The sequence below is a fragment of the Octodon degus genome, unplaced genomic scaffold (assembly GCF_000260255.1).
Source record: "Octodon degus isolate 3935 unplaced genomic scaffold, OctDeg1.0 scaffold00031, whole genome shotgun sequence".
Classification (NCBI taxonomy): Eukaryota; Metazoa; Chordata; class Mammalia; order Rodentia; family Octodontidae; genus Octodon; species Octodon degus.
In genome coordinates this window covers 8,720,472-8,742,377 of record NW_004524607.1, presented here as the reverse complement: position 1 = coordinate 8,742,377, position 21,906 = coordinate 8,720,472, and the positions used below count along the sequence as shown (strand labels likewise).

Here is a 21,906-nt window from a genome sequence, read left to right as displayed (position 1 = left end):
AGGATGGAAAATGTGCAGAAAATATGCTGCTATCTTTTATTACTTCATGAACTAGGCAAAGGAAACATTCAATTAAAATTGTTTGAGGACCTTCTAAGTGGTGTCAGTGTACTCAGAACTTCCCTGATGACTACAAACCATCAGGATCCTCTCTTTCAGTACCAAGCAGATAATTAGAATTCAAGAAGAAATATCATAAGGAGCTCAGGATTGCTGGTTGACTGGAGAGTATCATGGTTGGAGTAAAAAACTGTGTCCCCAACTCCTCATTGCATTGAATGCTTGGTTGCCAGCTGACAGGATCTGAATCACAGGGCTTTGCCCTCCACAATGCACTAAACCACTGATGAGCTCACTAGCTGACTGGATGGTTAGAAGGGAGCCTTCACTGGAGAAAGTCGGTCACTGGGGGCATGCCTTGGGTTGGATACCTCCTCTAGGCTCTTTTCCTCCTTCTGCTTCCTGGATGCACTGGGTTTCTCCACCACCCCCCTGTGCTACCATGCTCCTGTCTCAGGGCCAACTGACCACAGACTGGTACCTCCGAAACCGTGAGCCAAAATAAATCTCTCTGCTTTTAAACTGTGGGTATCAATCATCTTGTCCCACCTGACCAATATGGAGAGAAGGTACATTCCCTGCTCCTAGGTCATTCAAATTCCCTTTCATTTCAAAAGTACTGGGCTGGTGGGAACAAACCACATGTGCCAGATGCGCTGTGGCTGCAACCTCCACCTGAATCTCTCAATCCTTAAAAAGCACGTGACACAGACAATGGAAGCAGACTACCCGGGCATTACACTCAGCTGTGACACCCACCTCTTTAGCTGTGTGATCTGTAACAGCCGCTTAACTTCTTGATGTGTTCATGTCCTCATCTAAAAAATGAAAATACTATTTCTGCTGGCCCACAGAGAGAGGGGTTGTAAAACATTCATGAAAGTGATCAGTATAATTGTTATCTCACTGTAAGCTCCAAATAAGTGCTTGCCATTCCAACATTTTTATACTTTTTGGCACAAAAGTTAGAAAACTTAAAAAGAGTTCTCTTCTAAAGGTTTTAAACTTGAGGTGGGTCTGTGGGGACAGAACAGGATGATTTACAGATTGAAAGGAGAGGGCCCAGTGGTCTCCTTATCTTCCCATGTCAGGGAGGACCATCACTAATGGATGTTTAGTCCTCAAATTATATGAAGGGCTTAAAAGATGATAGTTGCTCTCACATGGCCGTAGTTTATTGATTTTCTGGAGGCTTCTTCCTCAAGGTCCTGGCCCTCCCTGTCCCAGCTGTGAGTCAGGGTCTGACACTAACAACTTAAAAGAAGGGAAGTGCATCTGGCTCCCAGTTCAGAGGATTCTGTCCATTGGTCTTTTGCTGCCAGGGCAGGCACAGCATGGTGGAACAGCATGGTAGAGAAAAGCCACTCAGGTCCTGGTGGCAGAATAGTCAGAGAGGAAGGGGCCAGAGATTGGACACAGACCCCAAGGTTATACCCCCAAGACCCATCCGGATAGCCAGAAGAGGTGCTCCCCCAGTCTCTCGCATGGGCTCCAAGTCAGTCAAGCTGACCCTGTCTCCATCCTAACTGCCACTGGGTCCCACTAGTAATTCTTCTAACTTTTTTTTAAAAAAGGATTGTTTGTCTCTTAGTTTTACTATGTAGGTTCATGGAGAAACTTTTCAAATAATGCAGATATATTTTATATTTTTCATCTGTGGGAAAAAAAGAACATTATTGAAAGAAACTGTTCTTAGGTAGAAATCTCTACCTTTTTATACAGCCCCACTTATTTGAGATATTATAAATATTTGTTCTGATTTGGCATAATATTAGGGATATGTATAAACCCTGACTCACAAATGCATGAAATCCTTGAAATTTTAAATCTTTTTTATGTATTTGGTAGAGGGTCTCGCTATGTAACTTGGACTCATGGTGATCCTCCTGTTTTCAGCCTCCCCAGGGTGCTGGGATTATAGGCATGCGCCACCATGCCTGGTCTCTGAAAATTTTAATCTTATTTTAAATGCACTTCCATGCTTGCCCCTCTCAAGATATTTATTATCTTTTCCTGAAGTCAAGCAGTGTACTAAGATATTACACTGGAGGAAATGTTGGTCACAAATTAGGAAGGCTGAAGTAGCAAGAAAGGCAGAGTGTATCACCAAATGGACATGTTAATTCTGCACTTCATTCTTATGTAGCAATTATACCTCTACAAAGAAAGAACTGCAGGTTGTGTACAGAACAAAATGTTTCCAGGACTTCCTTTTCATTTTGTTCTTAAAAGCCTCAAGATTTTCTAAATTCTGTGGGTCACAACATTTTGGGGTAAGATTTTATAACTCAGTCGAGGAACAACCTTATTAAGACAGCCTTTTGCAGTTGGGCAAGACAGTCCACACTTAACAACCGCAGCACCCTGGGAGGCTGAGGCAAGGGGGTCACAGTTTGAGCCTGGCCTCGGCCCAGGCCTAGCCATCAGAAACTTCACAATCTAGTAAAGTCAATTCAACATTGTGTATAAGGTTTGTTATAAAAGCAAGGGAGGGGTTAACCTTTCAATTTCATAAGAAGCTTTAGTCACATAGCAAGATCCTGTCTCAAAATAGAACATAAACTGGGCGTGATGGTGCGCGCCTATAGTCCCGGTGCTGGGGAAGACCACCATGAGTCTGAGCTGCATAGTGAGACCCTGTACTAAATATATATAAAAAAAAAAAGTAAAAAAGAGCTGAGGATGTAGCTCAGTGGGAGGGCTCTGGGTTCAATCCTCAGAACAAAACAAAATCATTCTATCTGTGGCAGAGCAACCCATGAAATACAACAGAGAAACGGGACAGCTTTGTGCTAGTCCACGAGCCCACCCGTGAGAATGTTTCTCTGGGTAGTGATGACATTATTTCAAGCCAGGTCCGCAGGGAAGGAAGTAATTCCTGAGAGTGATTCTGATGAAACAATATATCAATAATATGGTGAAATAGTTACTTGCTCAATACATTTAAAAACTTGCACGGAATCATGACTCATTATGGGTGCCTCTTATGGCTGTACCTAGACAAGCCCTCAAAGCCTCCTGTGGTCCGAGGTGCGGCTTACAGAGGTGGCTGGCTCTAGGGTGTGCAGCGGTGGAGCTAAGGGTGTGCTGTTGGTACTGATTCATGGTGCCATGGTAGGATTAAGGGTGCTGCACCCTGGATGTGAATGGATAGAATATAAGGGACAGAACGAGGACTGCTGCTGTCGCTGATCACGGCGCTGCTTAGCTGCCTTCCTGTTTCTGCCTGCCATAAATTGTTTCTCCTCTACAATGCCCCTCTGCCAGCCACCCTGGCTTGGAGCCAGCCAACTATGAGCTAAAACTTCTATAAACTGTGAGCTGAAATAAACCTTTCCTAGTTTACCTTTGGGTATTGGGGATTTTGTCTCAGCAATGAGAAAAGTAATTAAGACCGTGTCCAATAAAGGTCACATCTGAACATCCCTAAAGATACAGGGAATTTCCCCAGACTTAAAAAAAAAAAAAAATCAAATGAGCAATTGTTCTGTTCTCGTGCTTCCCTCTGTCTGCCCTGCAGAAGCGAATCCCATCTTTCTTCTTCTCCCCCCAGCAGTGCCCGGAACCTCAGTTTGACAGATGTCTGAGACTATTTCCTTAACGAGTCAGTGAATCAGGGACTCTCAGTGATAAAGGGGCTTTTCCTCCTTAGGTGTTTTTTTTAGCCTCCGAAACAACGGATTATTTTTGTTTTCTGTGTACTATTTTTACCCTGTGACAAACACATGAACTATAATAGGAACATCTTATTTGCATGCATTTAATTTTTATTGCTGCACATTAGAAGCTATCTGGTTTTTTTGTTTGTTTTTTGAAAGTCTGAGATTAATGCACTGCATGTTTGTATCTGGCTGCAATGCTGGTGGGGAACCAGATGCTTGTAAAGGGGGTTCTGAAGGTCTGGAACCCACAAGTATCTGACTTCTCCCCTAACTGGATTGATACTAGAGAACACGTCCAAAGTCTAGGAGGTTCCATAGAGATATCTTTAGCAGGCTCAATTATTCCTAAAGGAACACTGTTTGGGTGTTAATCAAAGAGCTGATAGTAAGTGATATTTATAAGGGAGCCACAGACTTCAAAGGCATTATCATTTAGTAAAGACAACTCAATTTTGAATATAAGGTTTGATATGAAGGGAAGAGAATGTGTAACTCTTCAGTTTTAGCAGCATCTTCCCAACCATTTAGGACAGTCACAACCAAACGCAACTGCTAGTCAGATGGTCCTACAGACCTCCCATGTCATCTGATCATTCCTTTCCTTCCAAGTGAGGAGAGTCAGGGCTATTGTCTCCACCATACTCTGAGCCCAAGGACAAGAGGCCACAGAACTGAAAACAACCTGAGATTTACTCTGAAAGACCAAGCTCCAATCCCATGCATCCACTGGCTGTGTGTGTACCATGGTGGAAGTCTGTGATCCTCTGAATGTCAGCTCCTGAATCTGTGAAGTGGCAGCAGAAAGCCTACCTCCTACAGGACTCCGGAAGGCTGAGCTCACCCATGCAGCAGGTCTCCTATGTGTCCCGTGCTAACTAACCTGCACTGGGAATTCATGTTCTCTGAACAAGTGGGAAGGTGAATTTCAACACAAAGTATTCATCTTGAAGTTGTTAGAGCAATTGTGTTAAGTTTTTCTTATTTTCCCTGCTCTACCTTAGTCCTGGCTCAGGTTTCTCTACCAGTCCTTCCTGCTCTGTGGCTGGATCTTGGCTCCCACTCAAGACAACACAGCTCCTAAGCCAAAGGGAAACTCATTTGCATTTCTTGGTAGTGACCCATGAGAAATTAAAGACAGTGAGCACAGCTTCTAAGGCCAAAGATTTCATTTCCAATGGATTCACCAAGTTTCATTTTTCCAAGCCACCAATAATTATTGTTCCAGGGTAGAAGTTAAAAAAAAAATAAAGCAGAAACAAAGTATGGAACATGCTCAACTCTCTTCTCTGGCTCCTGAATGTTGACACAGAATCAGGGAAGTGAGCCAAGCACCTCTCTCCACCTGAGGTCCTCAGAGAGAGCCTAGCACAGCTCCCTCACTTGGGAGGACACAGAGGGAAGCATCTTTAAAAGGAAGAGCAATGTGTTAACTATTGAAACTGTCCTACCAATTTGATTTAAAACTGTCTCATTGCTATTTGTTTCTCAATAAAATTAGGAAAAAATAAAAGGAAGAGCAATTATGCCCAAAGTAAATAAGACTCAAAAGTCTAAAATCATGTTATGCCTCCAGATTTTACTTCTCACACTGTGGGAGGCTCCAATTTGCAATTTCTCCTTGAGTTCTGCGCCCATCCAAGTGTAGGGTGATTCAATTATATCCGCTGCTTTCATCAGTACACAGCTACTAAAGTTTATTCAAATATTACATAAGTTACCAGACTGCCCGTCAAGAAATGCATGTGGCAAGAGCACACCTGCTACTGGCCGTGACTGCACGATGATCCAAAAAAGTGAGAGAGAGAAAATTGGCAAGAGAGCATTTACATAAAACTAAAACCTCTTCTTTACTTGCTTAATTAACAAGAAGTGACTGAAGGTCTCTGTGTGCCTCGCAGTGTGGTAGGGGCTGGAGTGTGAGGGAACTTTGGTGCCTGCTCCTAAGGAGTTTATAATGAATCGGAGGAGACAGAAGATCATGTATTGAAAGCTACAGAAGATTATAAAGGAAATTAGTGCTGAGTGTGTGCAGGGCAGAGAGAATTGATAGAGCAGCTCTAATACAGGGCCAGGAATCTTCTGAGGAGCTGAACTCTTCCTTGAGGCGACTTACCAGGCTGATGGCGGAGGAGGTGCTTCAGGCACCAAGAAGAGTGAGAGTGAAGACCCACAGGGGCATCTGCTGAGGCCACCATCCTGTTGTCCGGACAAAGGACACAATGGTAGTGCAAAGAACAGGGAAGGAAGGAAGGTGGTGGGCAGGGAGTGATAAAGCCACAGAGACAGGCTGTGGGGTGGTAGGGGTGACCCCTGCAGCACTCTGGACTGTGTTTAGAAAGATCACCATGGCAGCTGGGATGGAAGATAAACAGATGGAGGAAGGGGGTATGCAAGGGATGGAACACAGAGAACGCAGTTGGGCCTGCTGCCTATGTCTCACAGCCTACTACACAGGGCCACCCTTGTAGTACGGAAGTCTGGATTCCCCAAGTGACTTCCTACCACAGACCTATTCTACTTCACTTATGACCCGCCTCTCTTCCCTGGAGCCAGACTCACCTTCTTCCTCAGGGACAGTCCTGTTTCCTTTAGCTCCAACCCCACTGCCTCTCCCTGTTGCCATGCCTATGCCCTAATGATGTGACCCTCATTTCTCTGCTATTTCCCATTTTATTCTACCTTTAGCCTTGATTTCTCTGGTCAGCCTCCTTAGAGGTGACCTTTCTAACATATTTCATTCTTACCATTTTCACTTAAAACATCAGAAATCTTCACGGCCTTTAGGTCCGACAGGCACCATAACATGGCTTCCTATGTCCATGAAGAACATTAGGCTCTTGGGATAACATCAATCATACTGCTATTCCCACCTGCTGCTTGCTAGCTGGCTCTCTGCTGGAGCACCCAATGTCACCCACTGTCACATCTCCATATGCATGATCCCCTCCATCTGGGGTCTTCACTCTACCTGGTTAATTAGAGCCATGCAACCCAGATGCTACTGCCTACCCTAACTTTCTCTGTCTGTGGAGATGACTCTCCTCTGTCCGGTGTCCACCTCCCAAGCCACATGCCATGTGACTTGGAAACTGCCTGGGATTTGTCCCTTGCCACATTCCATGCATACCACTCCTTTCCACCTGAGACATAAATTCCTTAGTGACCGCACAGTGGCTGTCCTGCTTCTACGGCCCAGCTCCTTCTTCAGGAATACACACAGCCTAACAAGGGCTACATCCAGAGTCCTGGGGCCAGGTGCATTTGAGAGGCATGCAGAGGAAGAGGAAGCCACCAGGGAACCTAAGCAATGGGCAAGCTGAGAACCAAGACAGTAGCGGTTGCGGGGTGAGGAGAGAGGGCAGCCACTGAAAACAGTGCCGGGTCAGCAGGGGCAGTGGCAACAGGGATGAGGCTCGTGCTGGCGCTGGCACTCAAGCAAGGGGCTGCGAGGGGCCAGCTTGGCAAGTGAGTGGCAGGTGAGTTAGAACATAGGAGAAGACCACACACGGTACAGAGTGGGGCAAAGAATATGACATCCAGGGACAGAGGATGTCAACAGCGAAGGAATATTTGTGCATGCATGTGTGTACATGTATGTGTGCTAAAATGTCTTTTCAAAACTCTCAACCATAATCTTGACTGGCGAAGAAAGGGAACAGTGAGATTAGATTATGGTACAGATAAGCATTTGTCAAATGAATGATCTAAATAGTAAATGAATGGCCACCATTTATAGAGGAAATGTACACTATAAAAAGTACATATTCTATCAAAATGTAAATTTTAAAAAGGAAATTCCTCTTTATGCTTTGGAGGAGACCATTCAGCTCACATAAAAATGTAAGGAGCATTGAAGTGAGTTTTCAGTCACTATAGCCCTGGTGTAATGTCCCTGGGCACAATGTCTCAATGCCCTGTGGGACCCCCTAATGGCACACAGTCATGTAAATAACTCAGGTTTTCCATCGAGTGATTACTGCCACAAAGTTATATGGGACCTAGGACACACTGAATAAAGGATACATCTTGGCAAAGCAAAAGACATCTGAAGTATAGGACTCTCACTCAACAAAGCAAAGTGCTTGTGAAACAAAAAGGCCACACTTTTCTTTACGTGTGCATTTTGTAAGTCTCTTACCATAATCTTTCAGTTTTCCATGGTATTAATTTCACTTCCAACAGGGTAGAGAAAACACCGAAGGAAACACATTGAAAACTTTAAATTGCTTTCAAGGAACCTATGCTTCCTATGCAATTAACAAGACCTTCAGCACCAATAAGCTCTAATTTGGGAGACATTCACCTGCAAGCATTCTTCAGCTGATGGCAAATTCAATTTCTCCTTGACTTCAACTTTTCCTATGTGCAGTTCTCCAAGTCTGTATACTACACAGTATCTCGAAAAGCACTCACTTACTTCTATAAAGGCAGAACACATTCTACAAAATGTTCGTGCAATAAATATATAGACATAGAAATCAAATCCAAGTTGTATGAAACAGCTATTCTCTTAGGAAGACCTGCATTTCTGACCAAACACTTGAGCCTCAACTTTTCATAGAAATGATGGCCAAGTAAAAATTTTAATGCACTTGACACAATTGCAAATATTTATCAATAAAACTTATAACAAAAAAAAAAAAAAAGAAATGATGGCCAAAACTCCCCTTTATAACCACATGATAAGGGGCCGGGGAGATACCCAGCAGAATAAGTGCTTGCCTGGCAAATGCAAGGGCCTGAGTTCAATCCCTGGTTCTGCCAAAAAATTATGAAAAATAAAAATGTTTTATAACCATATTATAGGTAATATTTTAGAAGAAGTCAAAACTTTCAAATTTGCATATATGGAAACTCACAGGAGTTTAAAACGTGTTGCCTAAAGAGCAGAACTGTGCTCGAGGTGGCACAGCAGGAGGTGCTGGTTAAGCTCCCCACCATTCATGGTGGAAATCAAAGAAAGATGCCCATGAATTTCCCAGTGCCCTTGGGGGAATGATGTCAGTAGGAAGCCATCAGGTGTCCTGTTGATAGAAGCAGCTCTGTCTCAGATAAGAGGACCTAGTTGTGTATAAATCATTGGACAGTGCAAGGCCTCTCAAACCCAGGCTTCCTGGAAACCAATGGCACTGAGAATGCCGCAGAGAATGTCAAAGAAGTGAACATCCTGTAATCTGATTTTCAGTTCTGCCTTACTCTTTCTACTTTAGGCAACTTATTTCATCAAGTATTTTCTAGCTGGCTCAGGTGGTGTAGGCCTGCAATCTCAGTATTCTGGGAAGCTGGGTCAGAAGGACTGTAAGTCGGAGCTCAGCCCAGGCAATTTAGTGAGACCCTTCCTCTAAACAAACAAACAACAACAAAAAACAATAACAATAATAAATGTCTGGGGTACAGCTAAATGGGAAGGCCCTGGGGTCAATCCCCAGAACTTCAAAAAAGAAAGAAAGAAAAGAAAAGAAAAGCAAGCACCGAAAAAGACAAAAATCTCTATTGTTACCCTAGCTGTCCTTTGAACTTCTTCCCAATTCCCCTGTCCCATTTCCTCACTTCCCTCTCTGATCTCAGTCTTGGATCTGCCCTTAGTCGTCCCTGTGCATGTGCCCGCTGCTCCCTGAGGACAGCAGAGAGGTCACGAGGAAGCTGAGTTCCCACTGTACAAGCACTGCAGACAGACGAGCTTTCTGTCACTGCCACATCTGGCTCCATTCAGTCACATCTTGTGCTCTCTCCACAGGGCACTGTCCTTTGGCAGGTGGCCTCTTCTGTGTCACAGAGAAAGCAGAGGCCTCTCCTTCTGCCTCTTCACCTACTCACTAGCTTAGGCACTGGACTTGCCCAGTTTGCTATAAAACATGAGAAGCGTTTCTCTCCATCCCTGTAGTTGTCTATTTCCTCTTCTTCTGTTTGTCTTACTGAATGTGCAAAATCAGATTAAAGAGAAGCCATGTACAGCAAGAGCCACTTTCCACCTTTATGAACAGACTAAAGGGGTCTCCACTACATTGGAGACATGGGGATTCTTGATAAATAGTTGATTTCTGTGCTTTGTTATTTATTAATTGTTGAGCTATATAAAAAAATTTCTAGGAGGGCTGGTGAGATAGCTCAGCAGACTAAGGACTTACTCAGGCAAACTCAGGGGCTGAAGTTCGATGTCTGGCACCACTTGCCATGCTGGACCCTTTCCCAGATGTGCTAAACTGGCCACCAAGACTGGGCATAATCTCAGGGTTGGGGAGACTGAAACAGGAGGATCACTATGAGTCTGAGCTGCCTAGTGAGACCCTGTACCAAATACATAAAAAATAAAGTTTTTCCAATATTGATTTTGTTTTTTAAATGAAAAGAAATTTAAAGGGTTAAAGAAAAGCCTTATTTCAGTCCCCCTGATCAATGTCATTTAATTTTAATATTTCACTATATTAATATTGATTTTACTATATATTAATGTTAATAATTTCAATATTTACCTAGTGATGAATGCTGAAACACTAGAGTTATTTGTCTAAAAGTAATCCCTCTACTTATGCATTTCTGAACTTGGAGTTCAATAGGAAAGTTAAGGATGTGAAAGTGGCCTGCAGGCTTACCCGGATGTAGGCGTCCTGGTGGTGCTTGGCGAAATACAGCATGTTGTCCAGTGCCAGCATTCCAGGAGGGGTCTGGGTGAAGTCCATGGCGGGGTTGACATGATTCTGGAATGAACATAAAAAGGTGAGGTTAGTTCTTCAATAGACTTCACCTATCCCCAGAGACGGGTTTCCTCTTCAAGATGGAAGTAACACAAGGCAAACTCTGAATAACCAATTCTGATAAATTTTTCTGTCTCCATGGAAACAACTGGACCTGAGAAAAGGACATCCCTCAGCCCCCAACAGGTTCTGCAAGACCAGCTTTAATACCTGGCTTAGAGGCCCAGGGGAAGTAAGTAAAGTAGGACAATTTTAGACATGTCACACTGTGAGAATACAAAAATAACAAATAAATTGTATTCATGGTGCCACAATGAAATAAAATTGATAGCATGTGGCAAGAGAGAATGGGAGGAGCCACATCTCTGCCATTTGTCTCTGACATGGGCTCCATGGTGTCTTGTCTACCCCATGTGTTCTTCATTCTCATGTGTGAGGCAAAGCATGGCTCTGCGTGTTAATGGCAATTGAGAATTTTCACAGGTTACAACACTCACAGTCTCGGAGCAGAGACAATGGATCCAATTCATATGTCCACAGGTCCTGACATCTCCCTGCTGTCAGGGGGCACATCTGCTACCACAGCCCCGACACCTGGTACATTGGCATATGTGACATGTGTCTGATTAGGAGCAGAGTCTTGTTTTCTATGTGCTTGCGATCAACCGCTGCACTCCATGGGGACCCTTATTCACACAGCAAGCCCCACTCCACTATTCACCACCAAAAATGCGCGCCAAAAGCTACCCTGGAAATGCAAATCTAAATGAGGAATGATTAATGTGAAGGTGTGTTTTCTTTCTGTGCCAAGCACATGAAAAGAAAGAGACAATTTGCTACTGCAGCATAGAAATGCTGCTGATTTTTGCAAACAATCTGGGCCAGTTCACGCCCCCCATAGGCAACCTGGTGGTCCCCTACTCCAAGAGGTCACCGTACTGATGCCAAACTTAGTGCGGACACCCAATAGGCCTAGCACACTGCAACCCAGAACTCCTGGCTCAAGTGATCCTCCCACCTCCGCCTCTTGAGTAGCTGCGATTACAGGCGTGCAGCACTGTGCCTGGCTGGTCTTTGCATGTTGGTTTTGCATTCTTCAAGTTGCTAAATTCACTTAGTACTGCTCTAACAGTGTTTGGATGAAGCTATTATAGTTTTCTACACATGTGCAACCACATCACGTGCAAACAGGGGCAACTTGATTTTCTTCATCCCAACTTGTATAGCTTTGATTTCTTTCTCTGACTGAATTGCTCTGCTTAGTACTTCCACTATCACATTAAATAGAAGCTATGAAAACAGGCATCTTGTGTCACCACGAAAATGGCACTTGATGGAATAACACAGTTGTTAGCTATATTTAACTAGCCCATGATGCATATATATTGCATAACACCAAGTTGCATGAGATAGACAACACACAAGGTTACCTCTCTGTTAAAAAAAAAAAAATTAAATGGATAAATGTTCTGAGTATTAAAGAAGTCCTTACACGATGATTCAGATACTTTATATGAAATGACAGTTTCATTTTGATAAATACCTTGGATCTCTTGTTTGCTAAGGAAGTTATGGCTAACAGAAGTTTTTGTTTTTTCTAATTCAGATACAAGAAGGAAGACCTTTATATTTACTTCTCCAAGGTTCGAACCACCCACACTGTTCTACATTATTTAAGAGCACACCTAACCCAACTTTCCCAGCTGATCTGAAATGTTGTTTATGAGCTCCTATGTGACACGTGAATCACGAGGAGTTGTGCCCTCCAGGGTCACGGCTCTGGGTTCATGGACAACCCTGCTCATCACATTTATCTAGTCTGGTGTCGCTGCAATGATTTCAATATTTTATTTTAATATTTTGTCCTGACTCATTTGTTGAAATGTTGAGAAGTTTTAAAAATGCCAAGGGGCTGGGGATTTGGCTTAGTGGTAGAATGCTTGCCTAGCAAGCTGGAAGCCCTGGGTTCAGTCTTTGGCACCAAAATCAAAAATATAAACCTCCCCCAAAAATGCCAAAGTATTATTGCCAATCATAAAGATATAACCCATAAAGTAAATATAATTATAATAAGATTGAAGACCATTCAGCATATCAAAGGCAGTGATGTTCCATCTTAATGTGACATTTATGGGAAGAGGAGAGGCCAACTCATGTTCAGTAGTTGGTAAAAGGGAAAGCAAAATACTGGAAATAAAGAACACAGTATTTAGTCTAAAGATAATTTATATGTAAAAATTGTATATAATATTTTAAAAAATATTTTCTTTGTGTATTTGGTATAGGGTCTTACTACGCAGCTTGGACTTGTAGTGATCTTCCTGTCTTAAGCCTCCCCAGTGCTGGGATTACTGGCCTGAGGCCACCATGCCTGGTTTCAATGGCTGGCACGACCTGGAGGCCTGTATCGAATGCGGTACTGGGGATCGAACCCAGGTCCTTCCACTTGCCAGACAGATGCTTAGACTGCCGCCATCTTTCCTGCCCTACATATTAGTTATTTAAGAATAATGGAGATTCATCATACATAAGTTGATTACTCTGACACATTAGATCTTCATGAACATAAGTGATATAAGAAAAAGGATGCTATTTGCTGAGGCTTTTCTGGGTGCTAGCATTATTTTCCACTTTATATACCTTAAGTTTCATAACAACTGGATCCAGTAGGAATTACCAGTATCATTCCCATTTTGCTGATGAAGAAACAGAGCTACTTTGGGTGCCTGTGCCCCCCACCTCACACCCGGCACTGGCTCAGCAGGCAGTGTGCTCTCTGCACACTGCATCTCACCAATCTTTTCTTCCCACCAGGTTAGCAACGGAATGCATTTATTCTGGTACAGTTTGCATTTAAACTCTACGTGGCCTGAAAAGTTTATTCGGCAGACAATTTCACTCATCAGTATTAGCCATCAGACCGCCTGAGGTGGCCAACAAAGGAAAGTGAGCCAGATGTCAAAAGGAAAAACATAACATTTATTTCAGACTCAGGTCTAGTATAGGTCCATGAGTCTATCCTAAAAATAGATGCATGAAAAAGAACATCAAGTAAAGAAATTATGTTTTCTACATCTAATTCCATCCCATCTCTAAACTATGAGTTAGTGAAGCTGACCTGGGGGAGGGGGAAGCTTTGGGATTCAAGAATCATGACACACATTTGAATCTAATACCCACAATCCCCTAGAAGACTTCTTCAATTAACCGTACTCTTCTCAGACACATGCGTGCACCAAACAGGGCACTATTGCTTTCAAACGATCTTTACAGATAAAACAATAATAGTATACACTTGCAGCTTGGTTTCCAGAGTTGTCCATGGGTACCAAAATCTTGGGATGCTAAGAAATCTCTGCTGCATACAGGATCAGTATTTGCGCTTGGCCTGTGCACAGCCATTGCATACTGTAAATCACCTACAATACCTAAAACAATATAAATGCTATGAAAATAGCTGTCATATGATTTAGTTTGGGAAGAGTAATAAGCAGAAAGTCTGTACATGATTAATAGATATGAAGCATTTGTAAATATTTTCAATCCATAGTGGATTAAATCTGTGGGTGAGGAATCCATGGATGGAGGGCTAGGGTCAGTCTGCAGTTTATTGCTAAGGTTCTCTTAAAGAACCAGATAGCCAATTATTACATCACCCAGATGAAATACTAGACACTAAGTGGCAGGCATAGTGCAAATTCTTATATGTAGGCAAACTCTTAATCCTTATAAACCCTTACAAGGTCAATGCTGTCATTATCTTCCTTTGACAAGAGAGAAACTGAGGCAATGAGAATGGGTGGCTTCTCCAGCATTTTAAAGCCATTAGAGAGCAAATTGACAACAGAGGTTTGGAGGTGGAGGTCAGGAACGTTCACTGACCAATCTCATGGCAGCAGATTTGACAAAGACATCCAGCGTGGGTCCCCAGTTGTCAGCTCTCCTCAATCAACACTATTCCCTCAGGCAGAATGGGCCTATGATCCATTCTCTTTAATAAAAGCAATAATTTCTCTATCCCTCCCAGCCATTATAACAGATAAAAGTCTCTCTTAGGTCAATGAACCATGTCCTAATTGTCTCCAACAAATAGGTTCTTACTAAACAAAAGCCAATTAGAAAATTGCTTTTGATTTTCAATGATTTGCTCCAAATTGATGCATAATTATATTTTAGGTGAAAAGAATTTTGTAGTTGAGGATTCACTGTGCCCCTTTTCTCTCTGTTTTCTGTCTCCCTCTTTTTCTTTCTTCCCTTCCCTTCATTTTTCTCTCCATTTCTTTATCCTTTGAAGTCTAGCTATTACTTTCCTAGCTTCTCTTTCTTTAAAATGATAAGCCAGGGAGATGGCTCAGTAGAATAAGCACTTGCCTGGTAAGCAGATGGGCCTGAGTTTAATCCCCGGTTCCACCAAAAAAATAAAATAAAATGATTGTTTTGTTTGTTTTTCTTGATTTTAATAGCCAGTGAAATAATCTTATTGCCTGAGCTTTTGATATTGGGAAAAAGAAAAGAATTGCAGGCCAAAATATGTGTACGCTTTCTGTACCGTGACAAAAATACTCCGAGAAGCTAGCAAGGCCAAGAGCTCCCCCCACCTTTCTTATTTATGAGATGCTCTGGGTACAGATTTATTTTCGTTTCTTGTTCCATGTTATTTTTTTCCACCTATCATGAAACGAGAGCTGCAAGAGCTTTGATAAATGGCTTGAAATTTCCCTTGTTTTACTGCCAAGCCCGTGTACCTCTGTACATCCTTCTGAAGCATCATTTGTTAGTTTCCGCCGAAGTGCTGCTCCGTGAATCACAGCAGACAGTCCCCAGCCCCTAGAGAAAAGGGAATGGCCGCTTCTTTTTCCATGGCACCAAAGTTTGTCATTTGAAGAATACGGCACCAACCAGCTGGAGGCACCACGAGTTATTTTATGGCGTGCACCCTCTGTGCAATTGGCTGTCTAGATCCAGGAAATCAGTGTCTTTTCTGCTACCCACTGGCCAGGTTTATTTTTTTAGGCTAAATTATTTCAACCATACATCTGGGAAGGTGTTAAGCTTTAAGACAGAAACTCTCTATGTCTATTCTGAGTCATATACCATAGCCGACTGGGGGCAGGCTGTAAATATAAACCAGGATGGCCCTTTATTTTATAGATGAGGAAACCAGGCTTCTGGTGGAGATGAGTTGTGTTCAAATTTGCTTAACTCACTAGGTTAGATATTAAGTATACTTGCTGCTCAATCTGCTTCATGCTTAGACCATTTCAACTATGAAACAAATTTCTTTATCCCCAAAAGGGAATTTTAATTTAGAATCCCCTTGCTTATTCTATTGCTCAAATTTCTAACTGCAATAATATATACCAGCCCCTCCACAGGAAGCTGTAATCAGTCAATATTTTCTACCCTTGAGTGCTTCCTGGTTGGGGAAGTTGGGGCTGGCATTAGCCTGAATGATTTTTAAATGATCTGTGTCTTTTCAGTTACCAATGCCAGGCTAGTCCTTCATTAGTGTGGAAAATAAAGAGATGATTGTAATAATGCCTGCCAGATGGCATATCGTGAAGGCCTTTGAGGATTTAGTAGTTAATACTGGTATTATATGAGTGCCTATATTTGCTGCACAAATACAGCATTAAAAGAAACCTTCAAAGCAAATCACACTGAGCGAATATACATCTCGTCTACATAAGCACACTCAAAGATATACCTTGAGGCTGTCTGGGTAAAGTCACATTCTCCAGGTAGAAGTGGGGTCACCAAGGAGCTCTGTAAAACCCAAATTTTCCCCATCCCCCAGCAGCCTGCCTAAGGAAGAGGAGTAAGTATGACAGTGTCCCGATTGGCATCCTGGACCAGTGGTCCTCTACATGATGAAAATTCTCTGGAGAGCTGTGAAAAGTCTGAATGGTCAGGATGTACCCCAAGCAGGTTCAATGAGAAACTCAGAGATAGCTCTTTGGAAAATGGGAAAGGGACCAACAGATGGAGGGTGAAGGGAGGGAGAAAAGAGAGGGGGATATAAAAAGAATTAAGATCTTATATGTGTGTGCCAACTGCCCATGATGAACGCAGTCACTATGTATCGCAGATATGTACTACTAATAATAAAAAATGAAAGAGAAAGAGAAACTCCACAAATGGGACCCAAACAACTGAACTCATAAGGCTTTCTAGACCACTCAAATATTCCACCAAGGTCAAAAATCACTTTTTCTAAACCAGAGGTCTGCAAATCAAGCAAGCATCAGGACCTCCTAAAGGACTGACTACAGCCCAAGGAGCTGGCCCACCTCTGGTGTCTCTGGTCCAGGAGGCATGGGATGAAACTCCAGTTGTGCCATTCATGCCCATCCCCACATGCTGCAGCTCCTCTGTGGGCCACACTACAGAACTACTGCCCTAAATCATAGTCATCAGGGACAGGAGCAGTTAGGGACCTCTGCTCCCCTGCTGATGAAGCTGAAACCTTGGATGCCCTGTCCTGAGTGTGACATTAGGCAGCTACTCTTATTGTAATGGCTGCTCTACACATGGCATTTATTCTCTGACTTGACACAGGGTCACTACTCTCTCACCTGATATCCTCACACATTTGTATGTGGCTCACAGAAGCCTCTGACTTCATAATTCCCAAGCTAGATCAGCACAGTATAGATCTACTATGCACCTATAAACCCCATGCATGCAGAAGGCAAGTTGATCACGGGATACTATACTCATCAGGGGGTTAGCTCACTGACAAGCTCACAGATGAATGTTCTGTGAAGCAGGGCCTGGTCAGAACAGGCAGGTAATTGTGATATGACCTGGAATGGTGAATTGTGGCCCCCAAACCCCACCTTCCCTCTCTGTTTCATGAAATGAGCAGCGTTCCTATGCCCAGCCCTTCCACCACTCCCTTGCTGCCTTTAGAGCCAGATGACCACAGACTGAGCCTCTGAACATATAACCCAAAGAAACCCAAATCTTCCTCCTTGAAGTTGTATGTGTTAGGTATTTTTGTCTCTGAAACAGGGAAGTGGCTAGTACAGTCCTTAAAATCCCTATAAGTAGTCTGCAGGAATTTCAGATTCTGGTCTTTGCCTCTCTCCATTCAAGAAAAATCAGTAGTGTGGAGGCAACAGAGAAGACAATCCACAAATTCTGACTGAAAGCTAGAGAAGAAGGCAATTATATGTGGAGGGTTAGAAAACTACTTGCTAAGCAGGTATTGCCAGTGGTACTGGGCAGCACGGAGGCAGGGTGCTGAAAGCACAATTTCAGTTAGTCTTCCCAACTCTACTCTGAGGAAGGTGTTGGGAAAAGGGGAAGGTTCTTATTCTCCAGACGAAGGTACAAACTCACAGCTTCAGTGAGATCACAGCCAGGAAGTACAGAGTCACCACTACGATTTCATGGTTGTTTTCCTTACTTAGATGCAAAAAGTCTTTGGAGACTCAGAATACAAGCCTTGTTAACAAGAAGGCATTTAAAAAAGTCCTGGAAAAAAGATTTTTTTAGAAATTTAAGTATAGCTATATAATAAGGGAAAACTGGCTTGTAAGCAGTTCATAAAAGCCCAGCTCCTCATCATTAAAATTTGATTCTTTGAGCTAAGGGAGAAAGAATCCTCACAAAAGAAACACCCAGCAAGCTGCTCAAGATTCAGGACAATCGATTCTAAGCCGCGCCCATCATCTGCTCTGTCTTGCTCTTGGCCTCACCGTCTTTCCTGTGCCTAGTCTTCTTACAGTGCTGTTGGTCTCTCTAATTCCCTTTAGCCTCCTGCTTCTACCTGGCCCTCTTCCCCAGATCTGTGTCTCCAGCTTGGTAACTGCATAATTAAGATGCTGAGTAACCCCTCTGGTGCCACTGAGCCCTGGAAGCTTCTCCAAATGTCTACTGTCATTACAGGAATGGCCTCCCTGGGAATGTTCTGCAGCCTAGGACAGCTCACAACCCTTCCTGGGATTGACGATTAAGAGAGTAGAAAATGAGTCTAGGAGGAGTCAATTTCACATGGAGGCCAAAAGGACCACAAATAAAAGCATGATAGGAAAACAGGCGGATCCACTGCATAGAGACTGGGACAGGTCCCACAAGGACGGAACACACACTCATGGAGGCCACCCTGAGAGTCAACTCTCCAACTCCTAACACATGGGAAACCTGCATTGAAAGGTGGCCAGAAAAGAAGTGTCAGAAAAAAAAGAAGCGTGTCAGAAAGTTAGAAAAGTACTTCACAGACAGTCCAGAGAAGAGCGTGTGGTGTGGGGTGGAGGTGGATACACGTGGAACACACTGTTGACTGCCTCCAGATCTAGGAAAAGGTGCTCACGTAGTTCTGTGCTGTCCTAGTAAACAGGCCTAGTAAAGATCTCCTGCTCTTTGAGTTACTTCAGTGGGAGCTACGGTGTAGCCAGGACACTGCAGAGAGAAACAAAGGGGCCCACAGCCTTTGGACGCCTTGTGCCCCCCCAGCCCATCTTCTCATCAGAAAAGTTTGGATTCCTATTTCTGTGCAAGGTACTGTGCCAGCAAGACACACTTCACCAAAACTGAAATTCAAACAAACAGCCCTGCCTTCAAGGAATTTTACTTTAGAATCAAGTAATTAAAAGCCTTGAGAATTCAGCTTTGAGGTCCAGCAGCACCTGCTCTTTCCTGCGACTTGGAGGGTGGGAGTTGCGCTGGACACTGCTGGACACTCTAGAAGCTAAAAATGACTGCTGCGGTGATGGCAGAGTGGTGGGAAGTGGCAACGCAGCCTGTTGGAATCCATAATAACTTGGGGGGAAAAAGAAGGGGGGAAATGGAGGCCCCAGGGATCCAGGAAGGATCTGAAGGAGGAACTGGGGGCCACAGAGAAAGTGATAAGGTGTGCTTTCTTCCTGACTCTCGGCTGGAAGTGTGAGAGAGGAGGCTGCAATCTGCAGGGAGACAGTGAGTTCAGGTGACTCCAGAGAGAAATGCCTGAGTGGAATGGAGCACCAGACACTGCGAGCCACAAGAGCTGGGGGTCCCTGTACAAGTGGTCCCTGGAGATGTAGTTGGCCAGGCACCATCCTGGGGAGAGGCCAAGTGAGCCCAGCGCTTGGGGCAGCTGTGGATTGGCTGCCTCTCAGGGCCCTTGGCAAGTGTGAGGTACAATATGGGAGACATCCAGGGTCCGGGAGCCAAGGTCAGGCCAGCAAGCGACACCCAGAGTGTTGTTGCTGGGTGACCATTTAAGGCCCTATTCAGAAGCCAGGATCTGCACGGATTTCAGTGGAGTTGAAAGCACCAGCACAGGCACCTCATCCGTTTCCTACTGCAGGCTTTCTGGGTTCATCCAGCATGGACCTGAGCCCTCTCTGCCTCCTCTGTGTATCAGCGACAGTGGTGACACATCCTGAATGGAACACTGGCACAGCTGCGACCCCAGAAGATAGCCAGAGGCTTCAAATTACAGAAATTTCTTTTTCTCCTTTTTTTCTCTCTCTCTCTTTCTTTTCTCTCTCTTTCTATTTTCTTTCTCTTTCTTCCTTTTTTTTGTTTGTTCTCTTTCCTCTTGATTTGTTTTTGTTTTTCATGAGCACAAACATGGCTTTTGGTTTCTTTGGTTTTCTTTAGTTCTTTTTTCTCCCTCCTTTGCTTCTTTCCTGTCATCTTTGCCAATTTCCCAAAGCTTGTGTAACCTTCCTTTGCCCTTCAGCTTTGTTTTTAATCTTTTCCTCTTCTTTATTTCTCTACTTTTTCCTCTTATCCCTTTAAAATTTTCTCCCCTGATGGCAAAAATTTCAGCTTTAGGTATGTGGTCATGGGTGTGCACACACATGCATGTGGACACACACTCATAAATAACTTTACACATGCACTCAAAGACAGATTCTATAACAAAGGTGCTGGATTTGAGGAGCAAACAAATGACAGAAAAGTCCACACCCCACCACACACACAATTTGTGAAAAACTGTGATGGCTATTCCCTGCAATCTCTTGAAGAAGCAGAATGGAGGTTCTCTGAACAGAAGGATGATCCAGAACACAGTTTATTTGGTGTACTTATTCAATAGTCAACTTACAGAATTACCAGAAAAACACAATTAAAACTGTTGGGGAATAGATTTTCTTTAACACTAAGCTGGTTACTTTTCTAATGTGCCAGGGATTGAACTCAGGACCTTACACTTGCAAAGCAGGGGCTGATGCCTCTGAGTAGTCTTATTGGAGATCCCTGCAAAAGCAGAAGCCTAGTCTCCTGCCAGGTGTTATGGTGCATGGCAGAGAGAGAGAGAGAGAGAGAGAGAGAGAGAGAGAGAGAGAGAGAGAGTCAGAGACAGACAGAAACAGAAGGGACAGAAAAAATGATGATATGGTAGGGATCTGGAACAACCTGTTATCCAGCAGGAACTAAAGGCCACAAGATATACAGAACCTCAGCATTTATTGATTAAGGAGATTACTGGGTGAGTCAGAGGGCAGAGGTGATATTAAGTTAATGACGATCTTGCCCTGGATCATCTTTCATCTTAGTCTTAGTCTTCAACTTGGTCTTAATGGGTAGGAGAGGATGGCCCACTTCTAAGTGAGACAATGGGAAATCTCAAAAGGGTGACAGCCAATAATCCCAAGCCTCCATGCATTCCTTAGGGTAGTATGTAAACCCAGCCATTGTGAATCTGTGGCCCCAACCAGTCTTTACAAATAATCAAAGAGGACCATCAAAGTCAAAAAGGCATCTGTGGTTTTCCTGCTCAGCTGAGGATACACAGGATCCAGAAGCAGCTAAGATCTAGGTACAGCAGCACCAGCCTTCTTTCCACCCTCCCTCCCTGCTCCTTCTGCCCCACTCCTTTCAGGAAGCCTTTTCTCTACAGGTCCCGGTAAAGCAGGGGTAAACAGCAACAACCATTCACATGGCTTCTGCATGCCTCTGTTCTCATGCACCCCAGGTAGGCAGAGGTTGGAAGTCCAGCAGAGGATGCAGCTCAGAGAGTCACCATACTAGGGTGGGCCTCACTGATTCATCACCAAAGAACTTTTCCTGGGGTCCTGCACAGATCTCTGGGCTCCTGTAGCAAGACCCACACCAGCAAGACACAACCTCCTTACTCATGGGGGAGTCTAGAGCCCACCATGAGGCTGCTACAGATGGAATCTGTGATGGTAACCTTCACAGTCAACTTGATTGGCTTGGGAGTCACTAAGACATATGTAAAGCACTGTCCCAGAGTCTTGAGTATGGCTGTGGGGCACAGGGAGGTATAACCCTGGGGTCTTTATATAATCCCTAACCCCTTTCCTATGCAGTACAGTTCCCCTGCTCTGCTTCTCAGCCACCATGAACTAAGCATCTTGTTCCCCTCCACCCCTCCACCATGCTGTTCTTGCCTCAGAGCCAACTGACCATGCACTGAGTCCCATGAATCATGATCCAAAATAAACCTCATGAGTGTCAGATACTGTGCCTCAGTGACAGGAAAGCTGACTGATATGGGCTTTGGGGAGGTCAAGTAACAACAGAGATTC

General features: G+C 43.8%; 1 protein-coding gene across 4 annotated transcripts in view; it reads right to left on the bottom strand.

Annotated features, from left to right (window-relative positions):
• Positions 1-21,906, bottom strand: part of Elmo1 (engulfment and cell motility 1) — a 623,184-nt gene that overhangs the window by 288,396 nt on the left and 312,882 nt on the right. For all 4 annotated transcript variants that reach the window (XM_023713447.1, XM_023713448.1, XM_023713449.1 and 1 more), the window contains one exon: positions 10,316-10,420. In XM_023713447.1, the coding sequence (XP_023569215.1) occupies positions 10,316-10,420 (105 nt within the window). The remainder of the gene's footprint in view (positions 1-10,315; positions 10,421-21,906) is intronic.